The sequence below is a fragment of the Leucopleurus acutus genome, assembly GCF_964270905.1.
Source record: "Leucopleurus acutus genome assembly, chromosome: 4".
NCBI lineage: Eukaryota > Metazoa > Chordata > Mammalia > Artiodactyla > Delphinidae > Leucopleurus > Leucopleurus acutus.
The window spans coordinates 65,045,712-65,068,883 of NC_139146.1; the positions used below are offsets into that span (position 1 = coordinate 65,045,712).

Consider the following 23,172-nt stretch of genomic DNA (forward strand, 5'->3'; position numbering starts at 1 on the left):
ATAGTGATATATTTAAAAGCATTTATTTCCTTTTAGATACAGGTTTACTTAAAGATTTCTCTCAAGGAGGCCCATCAGAAGATAAACTTCATGTTCTTGCTCAACAGCAATATGAACAGCTAACACATGCAATGAAATGTAAGTTTGTTATCAGTGTAATATGAAAATATGTTGTAAATCTTAGAAACATTAATACTTCATTTATCTATTATATTCAGGCAATCATGTGTGAACCATAAGTGAATTTTTCAGAACACTCAGTTCCTTCAAATAACAAAATATTTATTTTTACCAATTTAATTCTCAAAAATATATGCTTTACTATCATTTTAAACATAGGTTAGCAAGAATAATTTACAGTTTTCTTTAATGCTGAAGTAAAATAATTACATACATCCATTGTTGTACAGTTTCATCTTCTTTATTTCTTTTTTTTGGCTTCTTACTCGATGTAATTTTTCCATTGTCATTGTGCCTGCCCCTAACTCTTCTATAATCCCAATTTTAATCAAACTCTTACTTCTCTTAGTACTAAAAAGAGAACAGAGAGATGCAATTACAGATAAAGCCTAGATCTCTTTAAGTCTGAGTAACAAGGCTCTTTAAGTATTTATATTATTGCTTCAATCACTGCATTTAGATTTTGAGTACCATTTAGATGTTGAGTACCAATGCCCTTCCACACATAGATATGGAAATCTAGAAGTCTCTGAGAAATTATATAAACTTTAATTAATTCAGTGCATGTTTATCAAATGCCTACTCTGGGTCAGATATTAAGCTGGTTGTTAGGGATATGAGTGTGGATAAATCCTGACCTCCAAAGGCTCAAAGGTAAGTATAGGGTATAGATGATTTAATATATGAAGATATAACATATGTGAAATAGAAATAAGGCAAAATAGAAAACACAGAGGAGTTCTGCCCCTTTAATTGATGTTATTAAAAATATTTATTTGAATATGATAGTATGTATATGATCTATGAAATGAGTTGATTGGAAGATGAGGAAGTTGATAAATAATGCATTTTTAAACTTCTTTCTCTGATTACTCTATTTAAAATTGCAGGATAATCTTTTGAAACTAACTGTCCTCTGTATCTGCTTTGATTTGCTCTATAGCATTTGTCACTTCCTAATGCTATATGTGTGTGTGTGTGTGTGTGTGTGTGTGTGTGTGTGTGTGTGTGTGTGTGTGTATTTTTTCTTGGGCTCTGCCACTGCTTGGCTTGCAGGATCTTAGTTCCCCAACCAGGGATCGAACCTGGGCCTCTGGCAGTGAGAGCGCTGAGTCCTAACCACTGGACCACCAGGGAATTCCCTAATTTTCTTATTTATTTGTCTTATGTCAATGAAACATAGAAAATAAGCTCCCTGGGGCAGAGATTTTTGTGTGTGTATATTGAATGGTGAGAACACTGCCTAGCACATAGTAGGTGCTCAGTAAGTGTGAATAAGTGAGTGAGTTGCAGGTAGTAAGATTACCTCATTTTACAGTTGAAGAATTGGAGAGTTAAGTAATTTTCCCAGGTTCATACAGCAGTAAGTTACAGAATTGGGATTCACATCTAAGTCTGTCTGTTTCTAGAGTCCTTTTAACTAGTTACGTGATATGGCTTGTGGAAGAATAGCTGGGAGTGTCAAGCTTATGGTAATCTGCAGTATTTATTTGTTTGTGTTTGTAATTAGGTTGGTCACATTTGATTAGCTTTCCATACAATCCAGTTAGATTTATTTTATTTATTGGCCACAGACTACATTACTAATACATGCTTTAAAGGGGAGCCATGCAAGCATCTATAGAAATAATTCCTATCAAAACCATGTGGTATTAGTACAGACAGACGTTTGAAAACATAACAGATTTGTTTAGGATTGTTACTGGGGTCATTATATTAATTCCATCTTCTTTAAATGTAGTTACTAGAGCTCAAGCAGTTGTTTACTGCACATATTCAGTTTATCCAGAAGAAAATGAAGCTGTTGTTAAGAAAGCACTGGAATTTCAAGACCACGGGACTAAAGTACAATCTTATAGGTAAGAAAGGAAGGATTCTTCTAAACACCTCAACCAAATATTTTTGAAAGTGAAAAATTTTGATTTTCTGAGTTAGAAGTAGAAGACGTTTCAGTTCCTTTTTATTAGACTTTAATATGACCAAATAGCCTAACTTCTTACAACTTTAAAGTAGATTCTGTAAAGCCTTTACAATGGCTTGGCATGTGCATTCTCTTGTACACTAAAAGATTCTTGTTTTTGTTGTTATTGTTAAATAAGGCTAAAGGCATTTGGGCTTAGACTTGATTAATTTCTGGATAAATTGAGTATAAACTTTATACCCTGAGTTTTAGATACATCTGTGCTTCAGTAGAAGAAAAGTAAGAGTATAAAATAACCTTAGAAAATAGAGAGAAAATTGGATGTTTATTATCTGAAAACATGTGTTTCTTAGACCCATTTAGCCTTTGGTACCCACAAGGACTAAGATAAGAATAGCTTGAATAACCATAGTAGCTTCTGGGTAAAATGCTATAATAAACTAGGGGCAGAGAAGAAAAACAGTAATACTCCATCCAAACTCTGGACGTCAAGATAAGGAGTATATTTAAGATTACTATATGATACCAATTAGTTCTTCAAGACTGTGACAGTTAATAAGGTATTTAAAAATGTCTCCTATTTTTTACTTATTTCTCCTGTTCTGAACTTTTACTGTAATTCTTATAGTAGCATCTTAATATGTATATGGTTTGCTGTCTCCTTTTAATTAGATATTTTTCCTTTGCCAGTTCACAGGTGGACATGTTTGTAACCACATCCGTATTTCCCTTCTTACTTTGCTTCCTTATTTAGTAATTCTTGTTGGTAGCTAACAGCCAACCTTTTTTCTGCCAGCTTCTCAACACAGCATTAACTAAATCTCCATCTAGTGGCAAAGAGAATTATTTCAGGTATATGACCAAAATCGTTAGTGTGGATGACTCTTGATTTGTCTGTCAGGGATAAGGTTCTAAGAATGTAATATGGCAAAAATAGAGGAACATCTCCACACCCTCTCTAGCATTTATTATGTGTAGACTTTTTGATGACAGCCATTCTGACCAGTGTGAGGTGATGCTTCATTGTGGTTTTGATTTGCATTTCTGTAATAATTAGCAACATTGATCATCTTTTCATGTGTCTACTGGCCATCTATATGTCTTCTTTGGAGAAATGTCTATTAAGGTCTTCTGCCAGTTTTTCGATTGGGTTGTTTGTTTTTTTGTTGTTAAATTATATGAGCTGTTTGTATATTTTGGAAATTAAGTCCTTGTTGGTTGCATTGTTTGCAACCATTGTTTGCAACTTTCTCCCATTCCTTAGGTTGTCTTTTCATTTTTTTAATGGTTTCCCTTGCTATGCAAAAGCTTGTAAGTTTGATTAGGTTCCATTTGTTTATTTTTGTTTTTATTTCTATTGCCTTGGGAGGCTGATCTAAGAAAATACTGCTACAATTTATGTCAGAGAATGTTTTGCCTATGTTCTCTTCTAGGAGTTTTATGGTGTCAAATCTTATATTTAGGTCTTTAAACCATTTTGAGTTTATTTTTGTGTGTGGTGTGAGAGAGTGTTGTAATTTCATTGATTTACAGGTAGCTGTCCAGCTTTCCCAATACCACATCAGCAAGTCTTCAAGAGAGACTGTCTTTTCTCCATTGTATATTCTTGCCTGTTTTGTCAAAGATTAATTGATCATAGGTTTGTGGGTTTATTTCTGGGCTGTCTGTTCTGTTCCACTGAACTGTATGTCTGTTTTTGTGCCAACAGCACACTGTTTTGATTACTGTAACTTTGTAGTATAGTCTGAAGTCTGGAGGGTTATGTCTCCTGCTTTGTTCTTTTCCCTCAGGATTGCTTTGATAATTCTGGGCCTTTTGTTGTTCCATATACATTTTAGGATTATTTGTTTTAGTTCTGTGAAAAATGTCATGGGTATTTTGATAAGGATTGTGTTAAATCTGTAGATTGCTTTGAGTAGTATGGCCATTTTAAAAATATTAATTCTTCCAATCCAAGTGCATGGGATATCTTTTCATTTCTTTGAATCATCTTCAGTTTCTTTATCAAAGTTTTATAGTCTTCAGCATATAGGTGTTTACTGCCTTGATTGAGTTTATTCCTAGGTATTTTTTTTGACTCAGTTTTAAACAGGATTTTTTTTTTACTTTCTGAAATTTCATTGTTAATGTAAAGAAATGCAACAAATTTCTGTATATTAATATTGTATCCTACTACCTTGCTGAATTCATTTATTCTCATGGTTTTTGTGTGGAGACTTTAGGGTTCTCTATATAGAGTATCATGTCATCTCCAAATAGTGACAGTTTTACCTCTTCCCTTCCAATTTGGATACCTTTCATTTCTTTTTCTTATCTGATTGTTGGGGCTAGGACTTCCAATACTATGTTGAGTAGAAGTGGTGAAACTGGGCATCCTTGTCTTGTTCCTAAATTTAGTGGGAAGGCGTTCAGCTTTTCACTGTTCAGTATTATGTTGGCTGTGGGTTTGTCATAAATGGCTTTTATTATGTTGAAATATGTTCCCCCTATACCCACTTCTGTCACAGTTTTTATCAAGAATGGGTGTTGAATTTTGTCAAATGCTTTTTCTGTCTATTGAGATGATCATGTGGATTTTGTCTTTCCTTTTGTTAACGTGGTATATCATCACATTGATTGATTGCGTATATTGAGCTGTCCTTGCTACCCTGGAATGATTACAGCTTGATCATGATGTATTATCCTTTTTACATATTGTTGGATTTTGTTTGCTAATACCTTGTTTTGAAGATTTTTGCATCTATATTCATCAAAGATATTGGCCTGTGGTTTTCATTTTTTGTAGTGTTTTTGTCTGGTTTTGGTATCAGGGTGATGGTGGCTTCAGAATGAATTTGGGAGTGTTCCCTCTTCAATTTTTTGGAATAGTTTGAGACGGGTAGGTATAAGTTCTTTGAAAATACTAACAGATACAAAGGGAGAAACTGACAATAATACAATAATAGTAGACCTTAACACCCCATTGACATCAATGGACAGATCATCCAGACAAAAAATCAGTAAGGCAACAGAGGTTCTAAATGACACAGTAGATCAGTAGGACTTTATTGATATCTACAGAACACTACTTCCAAAAAAGCCAGAATACAGATTCTTTTCAAGGGCACATGGAATGTTCTCTAGGATAGACCACATACTAGGTCATAAAAAAAAACCTCAACAAATTTAAAAGGATAGAAATTATTTGAAACATCTTATCTGACCACAACAGTATGAAACCAGAAATCAAGCACAGAAAGAAAAACAGGAAAAGAATGAACACATGGAGACTAAACAACATGCTACTAAGAAACCAATGGGTCAACATGAAATCAAAGAAGAAATGAGGAAATGCCTCAAGACAAATGAAAATGAAAACACAACCTTACAAAATCTGTGGGAGACCCACCCACTGGTGGTTGAAGCTGGGTCCTAGGGTTAGTGCTGGACTACTGACATCAAGAGCCAGGTCCTGGAGTCTGGTTGCAGGGCCCAGACATCCCAGAGCTGATATAACATGGCTGGGGGTGAGGCAGGGAAGGGGAGCAGATCCTGACACAGTTGGGTAGAGAGTCTGGGGTGTCCTGAAGCTTGTGTTGGTCTGTTAATGGGTAGGGCCAGGGCCCAGCTGGTCCCAGGGCAGGGTCTGGCCTGGTCTGGACAGAATAGGTTTGCAGGCGGTGGGATTGTGGTTTTCTTGCATCTGGTGTCTGCCCACGTTGGGTCAGCCTGGTCCAGAGGCTAGAGGAGGCAAGGCCCAGAGGATTCTGGGGCTGGTGCTTGCTCACTGGTGGGTGGAAATGGGCCCTGGGCCCTCTATTGGGCACGGCTGTGTCCAGAGGCAGATGTGGAGGTCTTTAGGCAGTCTGTCTGCTGATGGGTGGTGCTGTATCCTACCCAATTAGTTGCTTGGCCTGATTTGTCCCAGCACTGGCACCTAAAGGCTGTTGGGTTGGGTGGGGCCAGGTCTTGGTGCTAATGAGCTAGAGGGAGGATTCCACAATGGTGTTTGCCAGTATCAGCATCCATGTGGTAGAAGGAACTCCCAAGAATGGCTGCCACCAGTGTCTGTGCACCCAGGGTGAGTGCAGCTGCTCCTCACCTCTCTGAGAGACTCTGCAAGACCAGCAGATAGGTCTGGCCCAGGCTCCTATCAAATTACTGCTTTTTCCCTGGGTTCCAGAACATGTGAGATTTTGTGTGTGCCATTTAAGAGTGAAGTCTCTATTTCTCCCAGTCCTGTGGGACTCCCGAAATTAAGTCCCACTGGCCTTCAAGGCCAGATGCCCTGGGGCCTTGTCTTCCTGGTGCCAGACCCCCAGGCTGGGGAGCCTGACGTGGCGCTCATAACTGTCACTCTTGTGGGAGAACCTCTGCAATATAATTATTCTCCAATTTGTGGGTCACCCACCTGGGGTTATGGAACTTAGCTATATTTCAAGTCTGCCCCTCCTACCTGTCTTGTGGCTCTTTATGTCTTTAGTTGTAGAAGATCTTTTCTGGTAGGTACCAGACTTTTTCATCAATGGTGGTTCTGCAAATAGTTGTGATTTTGGTGTGCTTGTGAGAAGAAGTGAGCTCAGAGTCTTCCTACTCTGCCATCTTGGCCAATCTTGGTCACTGTGGTTTTGATTTGAATTTTCCTGGGAACTAATGATGTTGAGCTTCTTTTCATGTGCTTATTAACTATTTATATATCTTCTTTGGACAATGTCTTCAGGTTCTTTGCCCATTTAAAAACTGTATTATGGGACTTCCCTGGTGGTGCACTGGTTAAGAATCCGCCTGCCAAGGCAGGGGACATGAGTTCGAGCCCTGGTCCAGGAAGATCCCACATGCCGCGGAGCAACTAAGCCCGTGTGCCACAACTACTGAGCCTGTGCTCTAGAGCCCGCGAGCCACAACTACTGAGCCCACATGCCACAGCTGCTGAAGCCCTCGTGCCTAGAGCCCATGCTCCACAACAATAGAAGCCACCGCAGCAAGAAGCCTGCACACTGCAACGAAGAGTAGCCCCAGCTTGCTGCAACTAGAGAAAGCCCATGAGCAGCAACGAAGACCCAACGCAGCCAAAAATAAATAAATACAATAAATAAATTTATTAAAAAGTTGTGTTACAGTTGGCCTTCCATGTCTGAGGGGTCCACATCTGAGGATTCAACCAACTACAGATTGAAAATATTTGGAAAAAAATTCCAGCAATTTACAAAAAGCAAAACTTGAATTTGCTGCAAATATTTACATAGCATTTACATTGTATTAGGTATTATGAGTAGTCTAGAGATAATTTAAAGTATACGGGAGCATGTGCTTAGGTTATATGCAAATACTACACCATTTTATATAAGGTATTTGAGCATCTGTGGATCTTGGTATCCAAGGGGTGTCCTGGAACCAATCCCCCTCATACCAAGGGATGACTGTATTTGTCTTTTTTATTGTTGAATTGTAAGACTCCCTTATATGTTTTGTATATCATACCCTTATCACATATATAACTTGCAATTATTATCTCCCATTCGTGGGCTGTGTTTTTACTTTCTTGATAATGTCCTTTGATGCATAAAAGTTTATAATGTTGAAGAAGTCCAATTTATTTGTTTTTTATTTTATTGCTTGTGCTTTAGGTATCATATTTAAGAAACTGTTATTTAATGCAAGGTCATGAAGAATTATGCCTATGTTTTCTTCCAACCATTTTGTAATCTTAGCTCTTACGTTTATGTCTGTTATCCATTTTGATTAATTTGTGTATATGTTATGAGGTAGGGGTCCAACTTCATTCCTTTGCATGTGGATATTCAGTTGTCCCAGCACCGTTTGTTGAAGAGACTATTCTTTCTACAGTGAATGGTCTTGGCACCCCTGTTGAAAATCAGTTGATCATAGATGAATGGGCTTATTTCTGTCCTCTCAATTCTGTTTCATTGATCTGTATGTCTATACTTATGCCAGGATCGTAATAAGAGATTTTTAAAATCACTAATGGGTGCCTAGTTTTATCAAAAGCCTTTGCAGCATTTAATGATATGATCAAATGTTTTTTCTCATCTGACATTTTAACATGGTGGTGAATTAATGCTAAATATTTTCTAATAGTGAACAGTCTGTGAGCTTGAAGGTTAGGTCCTGATAGGTTGTATTCTGTGTTTTGATTTTCTGTTACTAGTAAAGGTGGAGTATAGGGAAGATAAACAGTGCATGAGTGGGATTGGATTGCTCTTCTAGCCTTGGTGCTCATTAAGATAATCAGTAATCACATACACCTGGCTTCTGATGGGTACTTTGCCCACTTCGCCTCTGTTGTTTCAGGATCTTTATTCTCATTGCTCTCAGTGAGCCCAGTTCTATAATGGCCTCTCCTACTGTCAGCCCTGGCCTAGGGAGGGAAGCCACCAGTGAACTCATGAGTGCTGCTAGTGCCCTCCCAGCAGCACACTCCTTGTTGCTCTGATAAAATGTGTATCTTCTGGGCCCTCCTCTCAACATAGTCCTCTGGAGAGTTCTTGAGCCCTAATAGTACATCCACTGAAGCAAGCTCACTCCTCTGAGGCTTTTAATCCTGTCTTCCACTGTCTGCCATGACAGTCTGGCATTTCTCCTCACTAAATGTGAGCCATTGTGTATTAGCTTTCTATTTATGCTTAAGAAATTACCACAAATGTAGCAGTTGAAGACAGTACCTGTTAATTAACTCGGAGTTCTGTAGGTCAGTTGTCTGGATGGCATGGATGGATTCTCTGCTCAGGATGTCAGCCTGATGAATTCTTTGCTGGAGACTCTGGGGGAAAATTTGCTTCCATCCTCACTCTTGTGGTAGTGGGACTGAGGTCCTTGTTTCTTTGCTGGCTGTCAATCCAAGATTGCTCTCTGCTTCTAGAGACCACATTCATTCCTTGCCACTTGCTATTCCTCCATCTTCAAGCCAACAATAGTGCATTATACTCTGCTCGTGCTTTGAATCTCTGATTTCTTCTGTCTCTAACCTGTAGACCTGGATGGCTCCTGTGATTAAGTCAGGTCCACTGAGATAATACCCATAGCTTAAGGTTAACTAATTTGAGCCTTAATTACATCTGCAAAATTCCTTTTTCCATGTGTATTATTTGCCTGAGCTGCCACAATAAATTATCCTAAACTTGTTGACTTGTAACAACAGAAATTGATTCTCTCGCAGTTCTGGAGACCAGAAGTCCAAAATCAAGTAGTTGGCAGGGGTGATTCCCTCTAGGGCCTCTGAGAGGGAATCTATTCTGTGACTCTCTTCCAGCTTCTGGTGTTTGTTAACAATCCTTGGTGCTCCTTGGCTTGTAGCTTCATCACTCCAATCTCTGCCTCCATCATATGGTCTTCTTCCCCTGTGTGTCTCTGTATATCCTCTCTTCTTGTAGGGACACCAATATTGGACCTAGGGTTTATCCTACTCCAGTATTAGCTCCTTTGCTAAGACCCTATTTCCAAATAAGGTCACATTCTGGAGTTTTGGGTGGACATGAATTTCGTGGGGGGGACACTATTGAACCCACAATAGTCCACTCTCTGGCCCCCTAAAATTGATGTCTGTTTCATACACAAAATACATTTATCTCACTCCAACATTCTCAAGTCTTCACCCATTCCAAGATCAATTCTAAATCCAAAATCTCATTTACGTATCACCAACTCAAAAATTCCCAAATGTCATCATCTAAGACAGGTATGAGTTGGACTCTGGGTATTAACTTATTTTATTATTCAAAGAAATAGACTGTAAGTTGGGGTTTGAAGATCATTTTGTTATGCAGGGCCAATTTCTGTATGGTAACTTTACCGGTATTGATTATGGATTATTATTACTATTAGAAAAGATAACATGTATGTAGCTAAAATATATCATGGTCTATTAAATATTTGTTGAATACCTACTATATACCAGGCACTTTTCTAGGTGCTAGGTATATCTAAGTGACAAAAATCCAAACCTTACATTGGTAAGAAATAATTATTTTCAGTGAGTATTCTTTATTTAATATATAAGTGAATTTTTTTTTTGATGCTTTCTATTTGTGTAGAGAACATAGACGAATAGGCTTCAGAAATTCAGTTTGTTGGTTACAGGGTTGGTAAGAGGAGTGACTAGCTGTGTAGAACCTACACAGCTATTATATTTCGGCTTAGTTCAGCACAAACATTTTATTAAGCACCACTATTGGCCAGACTCTTTGGCATGTCATTTGAGGTCATGTGTGTCTGCCCACATCCTAAGTGACCTCTACATCCTCTTACTCACTCTCTGCCTCAGCCACATGGAAATACTTGCTGTTCCCTGAACATACATCTTCATGACACTTGTGCTTTTGTTCATGTTCTTCTTTCTGTCTAGAATCCTGTCTTTGCCTTATTGGAAACCTACTTATTCTTCAAGACATAGCACCAATGCTCCTTCCTCTGTGAAGTTTTCATATTTGCTATCTCCCATGGCCACAATTAATTGTACCTTATTCTGTACTCCTACATAATTTTGTCTCTACTTGGCTCAGCATTCGTATGTGGTCTTCTTTATATTATTGTATACCAATTAGTTTCTCCAACTAAATTGTAAACTATTTAAGAAAGCTAATATTTTATTTATGTGTTTTTCACATAGTAGGCAAATGAGTGAATAAATTTGAAATGGTTTTAAACTTCAGAATATAACATACAAAATTATTAATAAGAGTTCCTGATATTTTAACTTTTGTGGAAAATTATTTATTCCTTTGATTACATGTTTTATTTATAAAAGCATGGGACTATAACAATTATTGTTTATGAATGAACCATTTACTATTGAATGAAAAATTAAATATTAAATATAAAAACTAAAATTTTAGTTTAAACATATTAGTGATTAGAGATTTTTGTATTTCTGACACAAAGTCTTTTCTTTGGTATGTACTTTCTTGAACACCACATAAGTCATCTATTCATCTCAAAAGTGATTGAGAAGAATAATGTAGTGATAGGCCATATTTTTATATTGTAATTGTGCAAAAAGTAACCAAAAGAAGGAAGTCGTACTTCTTGTATTCTGACATGTGGAGGTAAAGGATTTTTTTGGATTATACGTTTGTGATTACTATACATATTTACCTGTTTTGATAATGGAAGCCTTTTTATTAACATATTAGTGACTTGGGGAAGAGTTTTTAATATGTTGAAAGGTTCTTGGCATAGTTGTTTAAAGATGGGAAACTTGGGAAGTATAATAAACTATGAGCTAATGTGAAATACTAGAGCTTTTATTTTATAATAGTATTGTACTGCTTTGACATTCTGTTCTTTTTTTTATTGACGTATGGTTGACTTTACAATGTTGTGTTAATTTCTGCTGTACAGCACACTGATTCAGTTATACATATATATATACATTCTTTTTAAAAAATATTCTTTTCTATTATGGTTTATCACAGGATATTGAATATAGTTCCCTGTGCTATACAGTAGGACCTTGTTGTTTATCCATTCTATATATAATAGCTTACATCTGCTAACCCCAGCTTCCCACTCCATCCCTCCCCTACCCCCCTTCCCTCTTGGCAACCACAAGTCTCTTCTCTATGTCTATGAGTTTGTTTCTGTTTCATAAATAGGTTCAATTGTGTCATATTTTAGATTCCACATATAAGTGATATCATATGGTATTTGTCTTTCTCTTTCTGACTTCACTTAGTATGATAATCTCTAGCTGCAAATGGCATTATTTTGTTCTTTTTTTTGGCTGTGTTGGGTCTTCGTTGCTGCGTGCAGGCTTTCTCTAGTTGTGGTGAGTGGGGGCTACTCTTCGTTGTGGTGCGCGGGCTTCTCATTGCAGTGGCTTCTCTTGTTGTGGAGCACGGGCTCTAGGCGTGCGGGCTTCAGTAGTTGTGGCACACGGGCTCAGTAGTTGTGGCTTGAGGGCTCTAGAGCACAGGCTCAGTAGTTGTGGCACACGGGCTTCGTTGCTCTGTGGCATGTGGAATCTTCCCGGATCAGGGCTCGAACCTATGTCCCCTGCATTGGCAGGCAGATTCTTAACCACTGCACCACCAGGAAAGTCTTATTTCATTCTTTTTTATGGCTGAGTAGTATTCCATTGCATATATATGTACCACATCTTCTTTATCCATTCATCTGTCAGTGGACATTTATGTTGTTTCCATGTCTTGGCTGTTGTGAATAGTGCTGCTCTGAACATAGGGTGCATGTATCTTTTTGAATTATAGTTTTGTCTGGATATATGCCCAGGATTGGGATTGCTGGATCATATGGTAATTCTCTTTTTAGGTTTTTTTTTTTTTTTGACTGCGCCACACGGCTTGTGGGATCTTAGTTCCCTGACAAGGGATTGAACCCGGGCCCTCAGCAGTGAAAGTGTGGAGTCATAACCACTGGACCGCCAGGGAATTCCCTTCTATTTTTCCTTTTTTAAGGAACCTCCATACTGTTTTCCACAGTGGCTGCACCAACTTACATTCCCACTAACAGTGTAGGAGGGTTCTCTTTTCTTCACACTCTCTCCAGCATTTGTTATTTGTAGATTTTTTTAATGATGGCCGTTCTGACCGGTGTGAGGTGGTACCTCAAGTAGTTTTGATTTGCATTTCTCTAATAATTAGAAATGTTGAGCATCTTTTCTTGTGCCTACTGGCCATCTGTATGTCTTCTTTGGAGAAATGTCTATTAAGATCTGCCAATTTTTCGATTGGGTTGTTTGTTGTTTTGTTGTTGAGTTGTATGAGCTGTTTGTATATTTTGGAAATTAAGTCCTTGTTGGCTGCATTGTTTGCAAATATTTTCTCCCATTCAGTAGGTTGTCTTTTCATTTTCTTAGCGGCTTCCCTTGCTGTGCAAAAGCTTGTAAGTTTGATTAGGTCCCATTTGTTTATTTATTTTTTTATTTCTATTGCCTTGGGAGTCTGACCTAAGAAAATATTGGTACGATTTATGTCAGAGAATGCTTTTCCTATGTTCTCTTCTAGGAGTTTTATGGTGTCATGTCTTATGTTTAAGTCTTTAGGCCATTTTGAGTTAATTTTTGTGTATGGTGTGAGGGTGTGTTCTAACTTTATTGATTTACGTGTGGCTGTCCAACTTTCCCAGCACCACTTGCTGAAGAGACTGTCCTTTTCCCATTGTATAGTCTTGCCTCCTTTGTCGAAGATTATTTACCTATAGGTGTGTGGGTTTATTTCTGGGCTCTGTATTCTGTTCCATTGACCATATATCTGTTTTTGTGCCAGTACCACACTGTTTTGATTACTGTAGCTTAGTAGTATTGTCTGAAGTCTGGGACAGTTATGCCTCCTGCTTTGTTCTTCTTTTAAAATTTTATTTATTTATTTATCTATCTATCTATGGCTGTGTTGGGTCTTTGTTGCTGTGCGCAGGCTTTCTCTAGTTGTGGCGAGTGGGAGCTACTCTTCGTTGTGGTGCACGGGCTTCTCACTGCGGTGGCTTCTCTTGTTGTAGAGCACAGGCTCTAGGCACGCGGGCTTCAGTAGTTGTGGCACATGGGCTTAGTAGTTGTGGCTTGTGGGCTCTAGAGCGCAGGCTCAGTAGTTGTGGCACATGGGCTTAGTTGCTCCACGGCATGTGGGAGCTTCCCAGACCAGGGATCGAACTCATGTCCCCTGCATTGGCAGGCAGATTCTTAACCACTGTACCACCAGGGAAGTCCCCTCCTGCTTTGTTCTTTTTCCTCAGGATTGCTTTGGCAATTCTGGGTCTTTTATGGTTCCATATAAATTTTAGAATTATTTGTTTTAGTTCTGTGTAAAATGTCATGGGTAATTTGATAGGGATCGCATTAATTCTGTAGACTGCTTTGGGTAGTATGGTCATTTTAACAATATTAATTCTTCCAATCCAAGAGCATGGGATATCTTTGTTTCTTTGAATCATCTTTAATTTTCTTTATTAATGTTTTATAATTCTCAGCATATAAGTCTTTCACCTCCTTGGTCAAGTTTATTCCTATTTTACTTTTTTTGGTGTGATTTTAAAAGGTATTGTTTTTTTACATTCCCTTTCTGATATTTCATTGTTAGTGTAAAGAAATGCAACCGATTTCTGTATATTAATCTTGTATCCTGCTACCTTGCTGAATTCATTTATCAGTTCTAGTAGTTTTTGTGTGGAGTCTTTAGGGTTTTCTATATATAGTATCATGTTATCTGCGTATAATAACAATTTTACTTCTTCCCTTCCAATTTGGATACTTTTCATTTCTTTTTCTTGTCTGATTGCTGGGCCTAGGACTTCCAATACTATGTTGTGTAGAAGTGGTGAGAGTGGCATCCTTGTCTTGTTCCAGATAAGCCTTTCAGTTTTTCACCATTGAGTATTCTGTTGGCTGTGGGTTTGTCATAATTTTGCTATTATGTTGAGATACGTTCCCTCTATACCCACTTTGGTAAGAGTTTTTATCATGAATTGATGTTAATTTTGTCAAATGCTTTTTCTGCATCTATTGAGATGATCATGTGGTTTCTATCTTTTATTTTGTTGGTGTGGTGTATTTTATTGATTGAATTGCATTTGTTGAACCATCCTTATGAACTTGGGATGAATCCCACTTGGTCGTGGTGTATGATCTTTTTTATGTATATTGGACTCGGGTTGCTAGTATTTTGTTGAGAATTTTTGCATCTATATTCATCAAAGATTTTGGCCTCTAATTTTCTTTTTTGGTGGTATCTTTGTCTGGTTTTGGTATCAGGGTGGTGGTGGCTTCATAGAATGTCTTTGAGAGTGTTCGCTCCTCTTGAATCATTTGGAAGAGTTTGAGAAGTATCGGTAAAAGTTCTTCTTTGTATGTTTGGTAGAATTTGCCTGTGAAGCCATCTGGTCCTGGACTTTTGTTTGTAGAGGGTTTTAAAATTACGGGTTCTATTTCACTTCTAGAGGTCAGTCTGTTCAAATTATCTGTTTCTTCTTGATTCAGTTTTAGTGGGCTCTGTCTTTCTAAAAACTTGTCCATTTCTTCTAGGTTGTTGAATTTGTTGGCATATAATTTTCACAGTATTCTCTGTTTTTTTTCTTTTTTTTTTTTGTATGTCTGTGGTATCAGTTGAGATTTCTCCTTTTTCATTTCTTTTTTTAAAAATAAATTTATTTATTTTTATTTTGTTATTTATTTTTGGCTGTGTTGGGTCTTCGTTGCTGCATGCGGGCCTTCTCTAATTGCAGCGAGTGGGGCCCACTCTTTGTTGTGGTGCATGGGTTTCTCATTGTGGTGGCTTCTCTTGTTGAGGAGCATGGGCTCTAGGCACACGGACTTCAGTAGTTGTGGCTCGCAGGCTGTAGAGCGCAGGCTCAGTAGTTGTGGCACACGGGCTTAGTTGCTCCGTGGCAAGTGGGATCTTCCCAGACCAGGGATCGAACTCATGCCCCCTGCATTGGCAGGTGGATTCTTAACCACTACACCACCAGGAAAGTCCTTCCTTTTTCATTTCTTATTTTGTTTATTTGGGTTCTCTTTCTTTTCTTCTTGGTGAGCCTGTTCAGAGGTTTGTCAATTTTGTTTACCCTTTCAGCAAACCAGCTCTTGGTTTTATTTTTTTTTTCTGTAGTTTTGTAATCTCTATTTTATTTATTTCCTCTCTGATCTTTATTATTTCCTTCCTTCTGCTGACTTTATGTTTTGTTTGTTCTTTTTGTAATTCTTTTAGGTGGTAGGTTAGGTTGTTTATTTGAGGTTTTTGTTGTTTCTTGAGGAAGGCCTGTATCACTATGAACTTCTCTCTAAGAACTGTTTTTGCTGCATCCTATAGATTTTGTTTGGTTGTGTTTTCTTTGTCATTTGTCTCAAGGTATTTTTTAATTTCCTCTTTGATTTTGTCATTGACCCACTGGTTTTTTAATAGCATGTTGTTTAGTCTCCATGTAGTCGTTTTTTTCTCATTTCTTTTTCTGTGGCTGATTTCTAGTTTCATGCCATTGTGGTCAGAAAAGATGTTTGAGATAATTTCTATACTCTTCAATTTGTTGAGGCTTGTTTTGTGCCCTAGTATATGGTCAGCCCTAGAGAATGTTCCATGTGCACTTGAAAAGAATGTGTATTCTGGTTTTTTTTAGTTGTCATGTCCTGAAAATATCAGTTAAGTCTAACTGTTCAATTTTATCATTTAGGATCTGTGTTGCCGTATTGATTTTCTGTCTAGAAGATATTTCCATTGATATGAGTGGGATGTTAAAGTCTCCTACTATTATTGTATTCCTGTCAATTTCTCCCTTTATATCTGTTAGTATTTGTTTTATATATTTGGGTGCTTCTGTATTAGGTGCATATATGTTAATGAGTGTAAAATTCTCTTCTTGTATTGATCCTTTTATCATTATATAGTAATATATCTTTATCTTTCTTTATGGCCTTTGTTTTGAAGTCTGTTTTGTCTGATATGAGTATTGTGACCCCCGCTTGTCATTTTTGTTTGCATGAAATATCTTTTTCCATCCCCTCACTTTCAATCTATGTGTGTCTCCTGCCCTAAAGTGGGTCTCTTGTAGGCAGCATATTGTAGGCTTTTGTTTTTTAATCCAATCCACCACTCTGTGTCTTTTGATTGGAGCATTTAGTCCATTGACATTTAAGGTAATTATTGATAGATACGTATTTATTGCCATTTTAAACCTTGTTTACCAGTTGATTCTGTGTTTCTTTGTTCCTTTTTCCTTTTGTTTTGCTTTTTGTGGTTTGATGATTTCCTTTTATTTTATGCTTGTGTTCTTTTTGGTTTTTGTGAATCTATTGTGTGTTTTTGATTTGTGGTTATTCTGTTTTTCAAGTATGTTAACCCCTTCCTATATCTACTTGCTTTAGACTGATAGTCATATAGGCTCAAACACATTCTGAAAAAAAAAGAATCTACATTTTCTTACTTTCCTTCCCCACATTTTACGATTTCGATGTCCTCTTTTACATCTTCATGTTTATCCTTTCGCTGTTCATTGTCATCATTTTCACAAAAATGTTTTGATTTTTTAAAAATCTGTGTACTGACTTAAGTGATTTAAATAAGCCACCGATGCCATAAATGGCACCAATGCCATTTAGCAGGAAGCACTGAAAGCATTCCTGCTAAGATCTGGAACAAGACAAGGATGCCCACTCTCACCACTTCTACTCAACATAGTATTGGAAGTCCTAGTCCTTTCCAATTGTGATTTTCTCTTTTCTATACATTCTTGCTTCTCTTCTATTTAGAGAAGACCTTTCAATACTTCTTTTAGGATAGGTTTAGTATTGCTGTATTCTTTTAGTTTTTGCTTATCTGAGAAATTCTTTGTCTCTCCTTCTATTCTAAATGATAATCTTGCTGGGTATAGTATTCTAGGTTGCACATTTTTCCCTTTTAGGAATTTGAATATATCTTGCCACTCCCTTCTGTACTGTAACATTTCTGTAGAGAAGTCAGCTGATAGCCTTATGGGGGTTCCCTTGTAACTAAGACTTTGGTTTTCTCTTGCTGCCTTCAGAATCCTCTCTTTAACTTTCGCCATTTTAATTACAATATGTCTTGGTGTAGGTCTGTTTGGGTTCATCTTGTTTGGGACTCTCCTTCCTGTATCTGGATTTATGTTTCCTTCTTTAGGTTTGAGAATTTTTCAGACATAATTTCTTCAAATTCATTTTCGATCCCTTTTTCTCTGTCTTCTCCTCTGGAATCCCTATTATGGGTAGATTGGCAAGCTTTATATTATCCCATACATGTCTTATATTGCTTTCATTTTTTTTTTAAATTTGCCTTTCTTTCTTTTTCTTTTTCTTTTTTTTTTTTTTTTTGCAGTACACGGGCCTCTCACTGTTGTGGCCTCTCCCATTGCGGAGCACAGGCTCCGGACGCGCAGGCTCAGCGGCCATGGCTCGCGGGCCCAGCCGCTCCGCGGCATGTGGGATCTTCCCAGACCGGGGCACGAGCCCGTGTCCCCTGCATCGGCAGGCAGACTCTCAACCACTGCACCACCAGGGAAGCCCTTAATTTGCCTTTCTATTTGCTGTTCTGATTGGGTGATTTTCATTATTCTATCTTCCAGATGACTTATTTGTTCTTCTGCATTATTCATTCTGCTGTTCATTGCCTTTAGCTCAGCTTTCATCTCAGCAAATGAGTTTTTAATTTTTCTTGGCTCCTCTTTATAGTTTCTAGCTCTTTTTTACAGTATTCTGCATTTCTGTCGATAAACTTTCTTAATTCCTTCAGTATTTTCATTATCTCCTTTTTGAACTCAGCGTCTGTTAGACTGAAGAGGTCTATTTCATTGTTTGTTCTTTCAGGGAAATTCTCTTGGTCTTTTAACTGGGAGTGGTCCCTCTGCTTCTTTGTTTTACTTATATTTCCCTTACTCTGTGAGTTTAGGAGAAACACTTATCTACTGTGGTCTTGGAGGGCTGTTTATATGTAGGAGCAGCCCTGTGTAGCTTGTGTGGTTTTAATATTTTTGGTGTAAGCGTTGTTTTTAGTATGGATGCCTGCTGTCTCTTTCCTCAGTGTGTGCTGGCTGTTATCCCATTGATAGGGGGTGTGCAGAGGCAGTGGCTGGCGTTCTCTCCCAGAGCCCGCAAAGGTGGCAGCTGGCACCCGCTCCCAGAGCTCTCGGTGTGGTGGTGGCTCACTCGTGCCCCTGGAGCCTGCGATGGCATTGGTGGCTCATGCCCACCCCTGAGCCCACAGCAGTGGTTGGTGCCTGCTCCTGGAGCTCGTGCAGGCAGTGTCCTGTCACCTTAGAGTGCATGTGCAGGGAAGGGGGCTGCTGTGGCAGGTCCCGCCCCTCCCCTCGCGTGCCCTCAACAGTGGCACCTTACCTCTGTGGTGGGCCTGGGCTTCCTCTGTGTACACCCTTGGTTTCAGTCATACCAAAATCCAGCCCCTTCAGGCTGTTTCCCCACAGCCAACCCCAGTCTTCACCCCAGGTCTGACCTCCATAGCCCAAGCTTCAGCTCCCAGCCCCCGCCCACACTCGTGGATGCACGTCTCAGGCTGGGGAGTGCAATGCTGTGATACTGTCTGTGCAGGTCTCTTTCCATTCTGCCTGCTGCACACCAGTTCTGTGCTCTCTTCTGAGGCTCCAAAGCTCCCCCTCCGTCCCAGCTGATCTCCCCATTGGTGAGGGGACTTCACAGGGTGCCAGAACCTTTCCTCTTTCACAGTTCCCTCCCAGGGGCGCAGGGTCCTGTCCTGATTCCTTTCTCCCTTTTTTTCTTTTTTCTTTTGTCCTACCTGATTATGTGGAGATTTTATTGCCCTCTCAGAAGTCTGAGGTCTTCTGCCAGGGTTCAGTAGGTGTTCTGAGAATCGTTCCACATGTAGATGTATTTTTTTTTTTAAATAAATTTATTTATTTATTTATGGCTGTGTTGGGTCTTCGTTTCTGTGCAAGGGCTTTCTCTAGTTGTGGCGAGTGGGGGCCACTCTTCATCACGGTGCACGGGCCTCTCACTGTCGCGGCCTCTCTTGTCGGAGCACAGGCTCCAGATGCACAGGCTCAGTAGTTGTGGCTCACGGGCCCAGTTGCTCTGTGGCATGTGGGATCCTCCCAGACCAGGGCTTGAACCCGTGTCCCCTGCATTGGCAGGCAGATTCTCAACCACTGCGCCACCAGGGAAGCCCTGTAGATGTATCTTTGATGTATTTGTGGGAGGAGGTTAGCTCCACATCCTACTACTCCACCATCTTGATCCCTCCCCTTGACATTTTATTCTTATTTGGAATTTTTGTTTAAATAATGGGTAAAACATAATAAAAGAAAATTGGTTGCAATTTACTGTCTCCCTCCATTGGCAAATAAGACATTCTAACTGTTAATTGTTTGCTGTTACCTATTGCAGGCTTAGTCCCCCTGTCCTTCCACTCTGCTCCTTAAAGGAAATACATTTGTCCACTGACAAATTTTTCAGAATGGAACCATCTGAAATTACCAATGGTTGTTTTCTTTCGGTTCTAACAAGGGAGGTAAGGATAAAAAAAATCCCAATCCATTTCATACTTAGGAATTAAGAAACAACAAAGTCTCATAATAGGAATATAGGAACTTCATGAGCATTTCATAATGGTATGCTTATTTCATAAATAGCTAAAGGGCAGGAAAAACAATTATTATTGTATGGCGGAAATCCCTATTTTTATCTTTATTGTCCTCCTGAGTGTTTTTCCGTTGCCTGTTCTCCACCCCCACTTCTCCAAGCACTTTGTCAATATCCAGTTCATTTTAGCTTACAGATATGAGATAAGCTCTGGACATATATACACTAATATGTATAAAATAGATAACTAATAAGAACCTGCTGTATAGAAAAATTAATTTAAATTAAAAAATTCAAAAAAGAATAAGCTCTGTAATTCTTTTTTTTTTTCTATCAGGTTCACAATTGGGGAGATTTAAGTACAAAGAAAGTAGTTTCCTGAGGCTTATAGGATATATTAGAGACTAAGGTCTAAAAACTATTTCTTTTAGTATAACAAAGATATTCTTTTATCTTTACTGAAACACTGATAAGTATTGTAATATGCAAAGTAACAATTAACTCCCACATTTAATTATAGCGGGACCCATCTGAGACAGTGTCTGTGAAAGATGTTTTGGCCCGTGCTGCAGCAAAGGGTCTACTGGATGGGATCGAGTTGGGTAAACCTTCAAAACGTGAGAAGAAGAAGAAAAAGTCAAAAATGTCATTGCCAAAATCTTCCACTTCTGATAGTAGGGGCATCCAGATGAAAATTGCTGAGTTCCTGAGTCAAGAAACTAACGCAAGTGCTCATCAGTCAGGGACGTTAACAACAAAAATATCTCTTCCACAGAAGAATACAAATCAAGTGGGTTCTTCCTCACAGGTCAGAAAATCCAACAAGCCCACCACCAATCCTTTAGTGCCTACATTTATGAAGAACACACCTCCCTCCAGACCATATGAACGGACGACAAACTTTGTAAGACCTCGCCCAGAAGACAGAATGATTGCACTGAAACCCATAGAGATTGTTTTGCCTCCAGTAATGTTGCCATTTTCTAGTCCCCAAGGGATCGGATCTCAGATACCAACTCAACATTTTTATTGTCGTTGCGCTGGGCCCAAGACTGTCATGCCTGGCTATCTTCCCACACCATCAATACCAAGTAGAGGGAAAAAACAAGAAAACTTACCTTCCTCTCTACCCAGGCATCCTCGACCATGGCTTTGACTGTCTTGTGTTTTTTACAGGGGTCAAGAGTAGTAGGGTTTTTTCCCAAAGTCTGATATTTCTCTGAAGGTTAGACATCCCTACACAAAATACTCATCCTTTTGGTCACTTAGTATCTTCTAAATGTGATTATTACCTTCAAGTGAATTAAGACAAGTGAGAATAATGTAGGTGAGTTAAGCAAAGCAGAATTCAGAGAGTTCAGTAGCTGGGTGCTGATCTGTTTTAGAACGTTCAGTTGTAGACTCAGTATCGGCTGTTAGAACTTGTCTCACTCTTGTTAACTTTCTGTCTGGACTTAGGACACTGGTTTTAAAGCTGCAACAATTTTTCCTGAAGGGAAACACTGTGTGCCTTAGAACAGACTTCTTTTCAAAGTTAAATTGTGAGGCAGTTTATTTAGAAAGCATAGGTTTGGAAAAGATGCTCTTGCACGGACTATAGATTGCTTTTCAGTATCGAGTCAGCTGTAGTTTAAAATTTTCAATCACTATAGAGGTTGATTTTTTTTTCCTTAAACATTAAAATAGGAGATGTTATGAGCTTTTGTAATGTGATTGAAGTTGAGTATGAATAGGAAGAACAGGAAGGTCCAAAGTTCCAGGTGTGAGTAGTTCAGCTGTCCATTCACAGAGTGAAAACTGTTTCTCACTGGAAGAACCTCTAGGATCCTGAGCAGACTGAACATAAGCTTTCCCTTTTAACTATTTATGCCAAGTACTGTTGTAAAAAAAGTGACTGTAAGCAAATTTCCATCTAAATAGTAATTCTGAGGAAGAGGCCAAACTGCTGAATACAAGTGACACCCCAATTGTTGAAGAAATTTATACAAGTTTATGATTCAAAGATCAGGTGAGATGGTCATTTCAAGTGGCACACAGTAATCAAACTTTGGTAAGTCATTTCTGATGCTCAATTAAAATATATTGTAGCACTATTTTAATTATATTGAAAGTCAGTTCATCTTGACTGTATTATCAATTGCCTTCCAAGAACTGGTCATGATTATCATTTCTGGGTCTACTGATTTTTTTTCATCATGGCAACAGAAAGTGACATTAAATCAAATATGTTACAACTGTAAATCCTACTGTTTAAAAACATGTTCATAGACACAAAGAGTTTGAATTTAAAGTTGTGTTTTCAGAATCCAGTTGTGTTGAATCGTGTTAAATAAATTCCTAAATTTCAATTCAGGTGGCATGATTTTAGTAGACTATTATCCTCTTCAAGATGAATATTTAGGTCTATTTCAGCTCTAATATTGTATAATTTTCTCACTTGAAGTGAGGGTAGGAAAGGGTGAATTTCATTTTAGCAGTAATAAATTTTTTTAACTGAAGATTTACACTTACTAGTAAAATGTCAGTGAAGAAATGAAACATGACTTTTTATACTTGAACCAGACTTATTTTTAAATCCCAAAAGAATTCTGTTAATTATGACTCTTAAAAAATACAGGAATGTTTTAAATGCTCAGCTTATTTTACTACTTTCAAAAATCAAAAACTATATAACATTTGCTCTGAAAGTTATAGTATGGTTTCCTCCTATTCCCACTCTCTGGCTTAGAGCCTTCCGTGCCTCTGGGAGGCCAGTGCAGGTGAACTGAACTTGTTCAGTAAAGAGCTGATATTTTATCCCAGGGATCTTTTATCCCTTTCCTTACATCTTTCCTCTGCCCCAGGCTGAAGAGTATTCCATTGTCCAAAAGTAGCAGGTCTGAGATTTTTATTTTCTGCTAATAGTTATTATAAGACGAAAACTCACAGTTATGAAATAGTTCAGGATATTTTTCTGATCTCTGTAGCAGCATGTGGTTCATGTCACATCACAACTTTAGCCCCTTATCTTCAGTATCTCATAACATGAATCCTGTCATAAATTATTTTTCTAAGTATATGGAGATTCTGA

The 23,172-nt window shown here is 38.3% G+C and overlaps 1 protein-coding gene across 1 annotated transcript in view; it reads left to right on the forward strand.

Moving 5' to 3' along the window:
* Nucleotides 1-21,258, forward strand: part of NSUN7 (NOP2/Sun RNA methyltransferase family member 7) — a gene marked incomplete at its 3' end in the record, with an annotated part of 61,431 nt that extends 40,173 nt beyond the window's left edge. Inside the window, exons 9-12 of the mRNA XM_082838855.1 lie at nucleotides 37-138; nucleotides 1,922-2,039; nucleotides 19,908-20,031; nucleotides 20,623-21,258. Of these exons, the coding sequence (XP_082694981.1) occupies nucleotides 37-138; nucleotides 1,922-2,039; nucleotides 19,908-20,031; nucleotides 20,623-21,258 (980 nt within the window). The remainder of the gene's footprint in view (nucleotides 1-36; nucleotides 139-1,921; nucleotides 2,040-19,907; nucleotides 20,032-20,622) is intronic.
* Between the last annotated feature and the right edge of the window lie 1,914 nt (nucleotides 21,259-23,172).